This window comes from Tetrao urogallus, assembly GCF_951394365.1.
Source record: "Tetrao urogallus genome assembly, chromosome: 3".
Classification (NCBI taxonomy): Eukaryota; Metazoa; Chordata; class Aves; order Galliformes; family Phasianidae; genus Tetrao; species Tetrao urogallus.
Genome location: NC_136815.1, coordinates 44,971,239 through 44,980,995, shown reverse-complemented (window position 1 = coordinate 44,980,995; position 9,757 = coordinate 44,971,239). Strand labels below are relative to the sequence as shown.

At 39.8% G+C, this 9,757-nt stretch overlaps 1 protein-coding gene across 1 annotated transcript; it reads left to right on the top strand.

Moving 5' to 3' along the window:
- Positions 1–444: 444 nt before the first annotated feature.
- Positions 445–6,706, top strand: LOC306945260 (histamine H3 receptor-like; the record flags this gene model as incomplete). The annotated part of the gene is made up of 3 exons (XM_079533975.1): positions 445–733; positions 2,829–2,995; positions 5,918–6,706. 3 exons carry the CDS (start codon positions 445–447, stop codon positions 6,704–6,706), a joined length of 1,245 nt encoding a protein of 414 aa, XP_079390101.1.
- Between the last annotated feature and the right edge of the window lie 3,051 nt (positions 6,707–9,757).

Sequence of the window (9,757 nt, the reverse complement as noted above, 5' to 3'; positions counted from 1 at the left end):
TTAGGATGAAATTAGAAGTGGAAATAAATCAAATTTTCATAAGGGTATGAAGCTGAGATTAAGAAATATTTTCCTGAAATAGTTGAGGTCTGTAACGACAATGAGCAAAATGTTTCTGAGAGGAAAATGAGGAAGAGGAAAATGAGGGAGAGGAAAGAGAATCTTCTACAGGCCCTCATGACCTCAGAAGATAAGTATCAAGTTGCATAAACAAGAACTTACATTTCAAAATATGCGCTTTGAAATACTGCATATCTCATTCTGGTAACTCTTCTACAGATGCATGCGGTTACACATGTTTTATTATTTATTACAATTTTTAAAATCTTAAGAAAAACATTTACCTGTTATCAGAACCTCTCAATTTTTTTCCTCTTGACTCAATTTTTTGGATGCCTACTAGCCTTTTCATCTCAGCTGTTATGAATCTCAGCCTTCTGGACAATGGAAGTTTCTTCCTGGACTGAACTGACCTGGATGCTCAACAACCACAACAGCACAGCCGGAACTCCATGCGTGATGGGAGCCTGTAACGGGACACTGTCCCCACAGCCATCGACCCCTCGGTTTTCCCTGGGTGTGTTGGTGCTCCTGGCTCTGCTCATGGTGCTGCTGGCTCTGGTCACGATCCTCGGAAATGTCCTGGTGATCCTGGCTTTCATCTTGGACAGAAATCTCAGGCATCGGAGTAACTATTTCTTTCTCAACCTTGCCATTTCTGACTTTGCAGTGGGTAAGTTGCAGTGGGAAGCATGCAATGTTTGCTTTCCAATACTCTTAGGGGGAGCAGGGTGTCTTCTGTAGGTGGGTGGTTTCTTCTTGGAGAAATATTTCCCAGCACTGGGGAAGGGTAAGTGATGATGAAAACTGTGTTAAGTGTTTCAGCAGCTTATTGTGTCTCAAAATACATCATAATGAGATACATAATGTATCTTTTTTCATATAAATGCTTGTAATGTTCCTTATTTACAGAAATATATTATCATAGGGAATGGGTCTGAGCTGGTTTTGGCTGGGATAGAGTTGATCTATGTAAATAGATGTTTAATGTTGTTTTAGTTTTAAAAAAAAAAAAAAAAAAAAAAAAAGCCCAAGCACTACTATATGTGAAGCAATAGGGAATAATAAAAAATGGCAGTTGCCTGTAATGAGTCAACTGAAGACTAAATAATCAAACCACACACCGTATACATTATCTGGGGCATCTTGCATATGTTGTTGATATATTCTATTTCAGTATACTGTAGCATAATAATCAGATAATTACTTAGGGTTTGCAACTAAATAGTGATTAATAATATTTTTAAATATTTTGCTGAACGTTGGACTATCTATAGTCTTAAGAAATTTCTTAAAAATGTGTTTGTATCAATAAACAAAAACAGCAAATCAAGCTATTTTCAAGATGCTTATTATATATCTATATAGGTAGGAACACAGTTTATTTTGAAACTTAGGGGAAAAAATTTATAGTTAAAAAGCTAGTGTAATGTGCAATTGAAATTATCTAAACTGTTAAATGTCCCTGGCAATAAATGTATATGTAAATGAATGGTTATGGATACAAGTGGCTCTTGCATGAAGTCTGTATTCTGACTTGTCATATCACAACAAAATCTGAGGCTGTTTTTATTCTGTATGTTTGGAATCCTTCCCATGTAAAGATGATGACTTCTTCCAGCTTCCAACTGCCTTATTGTGCTGCAGAGCTCTTGTTGCCTGCTGTACAGGTGTGCCTCAAGGATCCTTGAGGCACCCCGTTATCACCTGTTGGTCTCACTCTCAAACAGCACTAGGCTTTGTACGGAAACTTCAGCAGTCTTATCACCTGGATAGGTGCTGCTGAGTCATAACACCTCATTGTAGCTGAACCAAACTGCAGGGCTAAGGGAGTCCTGCAAACGTCAGCTTGAGCCTATCATGTCCTTTGCTGGGATTCCTGTCTCTGTGGCTCTCAATTCCTCTTCTGCCAGGCGGAAGATCCTGAGCCTTTCTCCCTGAGCCCTTGTCAATGGCAGCAGTTCCCCCACTGCAAGATGGGGCTCCTTATGGTTGACAAGAGGAAAAAACAGCAGTGACTATAAAACCAGTCAATGGTGTCCTGTTGTCCTGCTCAACAGTCTTGCACCACACTGAACAAGTACTGGCATCTAGCTGAGAAGTATGAAATAGCCTCTGCCAAGGAAAGAATTATGGTTTACCTGGCATTATCTGATTTCCACACATTGTCTTGATGAACCTGTCTAGTTTTCCAGTCTGAATTTGATGAAAAGCTTTGCATACTTAAGCATCAAACTGATCTGCAGTTCAGTTCTGTAGCTACACAATTTAGAGTTGGGATATGCCGAGATCATCTTCAATTTCTAACTGCTAAAAGAATGTATTTTTGTCCTTGCAGAGTCCTTTCTTTTTTTCTTCTAACATATACAATCTGTCTTTTGATCTTCAACAACTTCTGCTACACATCTTTGCTTATGGCCCTATAACTAGCATACAGAGATCTCTTGATTCACAGTAGAGAGGGAGAACAAGAGGAATTGAGAGTTCCTATTTACCTAAAAATCTTACAAAAATCTCTTCGGTACCTTTTACAGCAGTGTAGTGTATTAAGAACTAAATCTAAAATGATCTAAATATCTTAAACAGGAATGTCACTGGTGCCTGGAATGTGGTGAAGTGTTCATTGGTTGCATGAGAATGCAGGGCCTTCCACCTGGTAATTTCAGTCAGCATCACTTTTTTTTTTGTCAGACACCATGGAAATGTTTCTGTGCTTGCATAGCACTGACTGGTGTGCTGTCTGATATGCAATTTGTTTATTTCCATAGGTGTCTTCTGCATGCCACTATACATCCCTTATGCCCTGACAGGGACCTGGCACCTGGGAAAAGGCCTATGCAAGCTCTGGCTGCTTATGGACTACCTTGTGTGTTCAGCTTCAGTGTTTAACATTGTCCTTATCAGCTATGACCGTTTCCTGTCAGTTACAAAAGCGGTAAGAACATTTCTCATTTTCTTTATGTATTTTGAGATTTTTGTAAAACTCAGTATTTGCAAATACCCCAGAAACTAAGCCAGCCTTTATTGTTGCACTATTACTGTACTGGAGAAAATCTGATGCTTCAGTATATTGTAATAGGTGAGAAACTACAGCAGAAAGATCATCCTGGATATCCTTTTTCCTGGCCTTTGGAAATTTTCCCAAGTATGCAGAGTTTGCAAAGACTTCATAGAGATTAGGAAGACATAAGCAACTAAATCGTCTGAAGATTTTTTTCTGTCAGATACACTTCAGTGAATTACACTGGAAAAAAAGAGTTTTTCTACATGTTTCCTGGCTATAGGTGCTATGGCATTGGGATTTAGAGAAAAGATAAAGTCTTTCTCATAATTTTAGTATTTCCCTCCTTTTGCATGACTAGAAATTATTTTGTTACTCTACAGAGGATGTGGGAGTGTGGAGGACCTGGACTTTAGCCATTAAAGAGTGGTAAAAAAAAAAAGAAATCTGGATTGAGTCAAGCGCGGGCAGAATCACCTCCCTCGACCTGCCAGTCATGCTTCTCTTGGTGCAATGCTTGGCCTTCTGGGCTGCAATCACACACTGTTGGTTCATGTTGAATCTTTCATCAACTGACACCCCAAATGCTTCTCCTCAAGGCTGCTCTCAAGCCATTATCACTCTCTACAACTCTCTGACAGGAGACTGGTGTGGTGGGGGTCAGCATCTTCTCATAGGTAACAGTGATAGAACTAGAGATGATGGCCTTAAGTTGTGCCAGGGGAGGTTCAGGTTTGATATTGGAAAAAATTGCCTACCTGAAAGTGCAGTGAGGCAGTGGTACAGGCTGTCCAGGGAGGTGGTGGATTCACAGTCACTAGAGATGGTCAAAAACTGTATGGATGTGGCACTAAGGGACACGGTTTAGTGGGGATGGTGGGGATGGGCTGATGGTTGGACTCGATGGTCTCAGTGGCCTTTTCCAACCCTAATGATTTTATGATTATTTTGGAGAGGGGTATATGGAGAGAGACACAGGATGGACTGACTGGAGAACAGGTGATGATCTGTGTTACCACCAAAAAAGACTGACATATGCTGCCAACCAGCAGCTGTATGGAAATAAATCCTTCTAAGTGAAAAGAAGGGAACAAAATATGCAGAGGGGAGAGGTGTTCCTTGAGTACTATCATTCCTCTTCAGAAGATATCTACTAAAAATTAGTTTTCATCATTTTTGAGCTCTTGGTATTGTGTTCAGATGGAAGACAACCAATATCCTTCGCTTTTGATGAGTCTGTTAGCTAGAGTGACATGAGCTGTGCATAAGATCAGTTGGTTCTTGTTTGGGAAGTGCTGATACAGCTTTGTATCTCTTCTTTGGTGTTCTGGTTTTAGGGTTGGTTGGTATTTGTTGTTTGTTTTTCTTTTAAGAAAAAAATATGAAAATCCCTGTATTTAACAAATTGCAGTATTGAAATATATTAATGAAGTTGCAGAACTCAGAATGTGAATAAAGTAAATTATAAAGTCTTCTGCAACTCAGCCAGACCCCATGATCTTAAGCACTGTTGATGCTCTTTGCATATATAATCACCTTCTGTTTTTCTCTTCTGGGGAATTAGAATGGAGTGAGTCCAAGAATGTGTAACCTTTTGTTCAGAAGAGGTCGTGCTTCCTCATCAGCTCAGGATCCACCTCTGCTGTTGACATGTGGTCAGATCCAGTCATTTCACTCAATTTTTGTGTCGTTACGCTGAGCTTCCTGTTATCTGTCTACTAAACTGGGATGCCTGTGGTCTTGCAGAGGGCTGCAAATTTGCTACTGCGGATGAAGTGAATTGGAGCTGTGCTCTGAACTGGTGCTTTAGGGTGTAAGGAAGTCTGAATTATCAGGCCCAGAGGTTTAAAACTGAGATTCTGAAATAATGCCTGTAAAAATGTGCCATCACTCTGCTACTCACTGATAAAATTGGGACAATGATGCTCCTCATACCTAATATGAAAATTAATGAAGACAACATTCATGAATATTTTTATGACGTGCAGGTGCTATAGGAAGTTGATGAGGAAGATAGTTCTGAATCTCAGTAAAGCCTGGGATGACAAATATCTAACAGTATGTCTTACATACAGTTGTCCAGCTTCTCATTGGCTGATAATCTTGAGAGTCGAAAGATTGAGTTCCAAGAGCAAGAATGTTTGTCTGAAATGTTACAAGGACAGGTTTAATGTTGATAGTTCTTAACTTTGAATGCTACAATTTTAACTCCTAACATTTTTTTAAAGATAGATTTTTACAGATAGATTGTAAGATAAATTAATGCAGTCTGAGTAGACATCAAAACATCAACTTTTGTAGCTATGCAACAAGATGTTTACAAGATAAAGTGAGTGTTAAAATGGAATATTTCAATAAGAAGACATGTTAAAGCATGTGTTGGGGATAGATTTTTCTTTTATGGCAAGAGGAAATAATTATATTGTCTGGTATTTGCAGTTTCTCATAGAAACCTGTCTAATACAGAAAAGTTGTGCTTTTGCCTGCGCAGCCGCAGCTGCTTTCACTATCCTACGAGCATGAGAATTTGATGAATCATAAAGTGATTCCTCATTTCTACCCTGCTGTGATCATGATGAAACGAAGCCATGCTCTTTTACACCGAGGGCAGTAGCTAGGGCATCATAACTTCTACGCATCTCCAATCCTGATGTATTAAAATAAATTGCGGAACTACAGTATTTGATGAGCAAGCTTAATAGCATTTTTGGGGGCCTTGGAAAAGAGAGGTTGCTCTAAGCATCAAGGAATCTGAAGAACAAATACTGTATTTGGCTTGATTACTTTTTTTTTTTTTTCCAATATTATTTTGTGCCAACGAGTTACCTTAATAAGCGACAAGTCCTTTTCTCACAGGTATCTTACAGAGCCCAGCAGGGAATGATGTCCAACCCCGTCGTCAAGATGGTGGCCATCTGGATTCTTGCCTTCCTGCTCTACTCTCCGGCAGTTCTCCTTTGGGAGTACGTGTCTGGCTGCAGCATGGTAAAGGAAGGGCATTGCTATGCCGAGTTCTTCAACAACTGGTACTTCCTCCTGTGTGCATCCACCCTGGAGTTCTTTGTGCCCCTGATCTCTGTCACCTACTTCAACGTGAGCATCTTCCACAACATTCAGAGACGCCAGCGGCGCGGCAGCGTTCAATACTGTGAGTCTCCAGGGAGCAGCAGTGTGTCCTGGAGGTTTTGTTTTTTGCTGAGGCGAGGATCCTCTTTGTCAGAAACGGAGGACAGTGTTTCATCAGTAATGAGGCTATCAAGACCATCACTGGCATCAAACTGTACATCTCCAACAACAACGAGTCCTGTGGCTGTCAAAAGGGACTTCTCTGCATCTTTCCGTGCAAACTCTCGGTCAAGACTGCAAAGAGACAAGAAGATTGCAAAGTCACTTGCTGTAATTGTGTGTGTCTTTGCCGTTTGCTGGGCCCCATATACTTTACTAATGATTATTCGTGGAGCCTGCCAAGGAAAATGTGTCCATCCAATTCTGTATGAAATTACCTTTTGGCTTTTGTGGATCAATTCCTCTCTGAACCCATTTCTTTACCCACTTTGTCATATGAGATTTCAAATGGCTTTTATGAAAATACTATGTCCCCAAAAGTTGGCAGCATTGAGATCAAATGATACACCTTCTGTTTAGAGCATTAAAGTAAAAGAGTCAGAAATAACATTTGTCTCTTACTGCCTTTTTTCACATTTCTTCAATAGAAATAAACGTTTGTTTGATAATGGCATTAGTTAAGAATAGGCAGAGGCATGTACTTGTTCTTATTTTGCTGATTTTCAGATTTTTTTTGTTTATCCTGGTTCATTCAAGAGTAAACACCATCTGGAATGAAATTAATAACAAAGTTTTACTGGATGCTCTTCTTGACTTATGGGCTTGAAGTGCTTCTTTTTGGTATTACGGAAGAACTCTTCTGTAGATATCTCTGTATGTGTTCATCGGAGGGGATGTACCTCTTTTTGTATGTGCTGAGTTAAAATTTTATGCACAATTTGTAGACCTCTAGCTAGCAGAGGAGAAACACGTGCTACAGTTTTGAAATGTCCTGTAAAACCCACACAGGAGCAGTAACATTTCCTTTTAAAAAGTGTTATGAAAGCAACATAGTGCTCATTATGATTACAGTGATGGGCATTACTTAATTGTACAGACTGCCTAATCCAGCATCTTTCTCCTTTTAATTATAATGTGGTCCCTTCTTGGTGCTGTAGGACACAATGCATGTGCATTAGTAACTGAGTCATTTGTAGAAAAAGGATGTTTCCATGGTAATGAAATTTTGAGACTGTTTATCAAAATAATCACAGGCATAAACAGTCGTTCTCTTTACCAGCACTAGCTTTTCTCCTGGTAGTGGCTGCCTCTTTGGTCCTGCTTAAATCATCTTCAGTGCCAGATTTGTGCACTCTTTGTTTACTTAGAAGGTAGGCCAAGCTTTGGCATGTGATCACATTCCTGTTGAATGAGCAGAGCAAGCAGTACAAAGTTCATGCATTTGAGTTTTTTGGCTGTCTTGTGTGAGAACAGACAATACTCTCCTGTGTAAAGCTTTGCAAGTGCAAAGATATTCCATCTAAATGGCTGGAAGAAATTCAAGGTGGCAGAGTGATGTTTAAACTAAATCATTTCTTTGTGCCATATCACAACCTTTGCTGTGATATTTTGTGTATTTTGTCTGACACTGAACAAGCATCAAGCTGGGTTTTCTCTATAACTGAGCAGAAGCCATATTCACTTCTTGAGAAAGAGGTTCTCTGAAGTCTGTCTGAAAGCTGATAGACAGGTGTCTTAAATAGCTATTAATAAAACAGGAGTGAATATGTGGTGATAAAAAGACTGAGTAATGCAATGGAGCCTGATTATAATCCATTCCAGGTGTCAGATTTTCTTACCTTTTGTTGAATGTTGCAAGTTTTCCTCAGGGTTTTCATGGATGGATGAGTGTTATTATTTGTATTTTTTTCCCCTCTATTTTAATGTAAGTATGCACATTATAGAATTCATAGAATGGCTTGGGTTGGAAGGGACCTCAAGGATCATCAGCTTCCAGCCCTCCTGCCACAGGCAGAGAGAGCCACCTATCTCCAGAGCTGGTACTAGACCAGGCTGCCCAGAGCCCCATAAAACCTGGCCTTGAACATCTCCGGGTATGGAGAGTCCACAGCCTCTCAGGGCAGCCTGTTCCACCACCTTGCCACTCTTTCTATAAGGAACTTCCTTCTGACATCTAACCTAAAGCTTTCCACTTTTGAGCTTAAAACCATTCTCCCTTGTCCTATCATTGTCTACCCTTGTAAAAAGTTGATTCTACTCCTTTTTATAATCCCCTTACAAATATTGGAAGGCTGCAATGAAGTCTCCTTGCAGCCTTCTCTAGGCTGAACAAGCCCAGTTTCCTCAGCCTGCCTTCATAGGGGAGGTGCTCTAGCCCTCTAATCATTTCTGTGGCCCTCTCCAACAGCTCCTTATCTTTCCTGTACTGGGGGCCCTGGACCTGGATGCAGCACACTCATAAGGTATGGCCTCATGAGGGCAGAGTAGAGAGGGTCACCTATACCTTTGTATGTAGAAAGTACAGAAATAGAAATCTAACAGAGAATAATGCAGAGAATAACAAAGATTTAAGTAGTTTTCTTTTGGAATAAATATCAAATTTGAAATGGGCTATAGAAATGTTGCTGAACCAGAGGATCCCTTTGTGAGCACAGCCCAAGTGCATACAAACAGCTTAATGGTAACAAAGAAGTTAATGGTTTTGAGGAGCTAAAATCCCATTCTGTTTAGAGGCCTGAAGCTGAAGATCTCTCTTGCCAGTTTTTGTACTGGCAGATGATAGCATTTCACAGCTTATTTTTGCTTCCTTGCCTTACATAAGTAGTATTATGCATTATGAGCCTGGCTGCAAGGAGATAAATTGCGAGAGGTCATTGATTCAGCACAGCTGCTTTCACTGTTGTGACTTAAGGTGCTGGCACAGATTTTTGTGGGGTTTACTTTTCTGTAAGTCTTGAAAAAAAATAACAAAACAAAACAAAATGAAACCCACCTGCATGTACATGCTTGAACAATTTATAGAATAGCTAGTCTACTAAATGGACATCTGCTCAACAGAGAAGCTGTAGACATGCCCAAATTGGGAAAGACTTGAATTACCTGCTTTCAGTAAAACAAACAAATAAATAAAATAAAATAAATCCGTATAAGAAAATCTTTTGCATTTATAACTAAATGGGTTGATTACTATGGAAACATAGCCTACTCAATTATCGATGAGATAAAATGGTAAAAACTTTGCAGCACTGATAAAGAAGAGTTTTTTCAGGGAGCAGAGCGTGCAGTAATTTTGAAACCACGTAGAGAACTGAAATCATTAGAGATCAGTGTTTTTGATATACAGTGTTCACTCAGCTCCTATACATTTGCAGAGTTTGCTGTGTGTTTCTAAGTGCTCCACTGCTCCCAAATTAAGCCAAACACTGCTGCTATTCTCAGCATTAAAGCTGTCTTAATCCAAGTCTCATCCTAAGTCTTTCTCTCTCCAAAAGACACTTTTCAGGCTTCTGCTAGTATGCTTGTTCAGTACTTGTTTTTGGGCATGCCTTTCATGCACTGACAAAAAGGTACTTTCCTTGCCAAGTTTGCTTTTCTGAGCAAAGTTTTGCTATCCAGTTATCTGTTTCATCA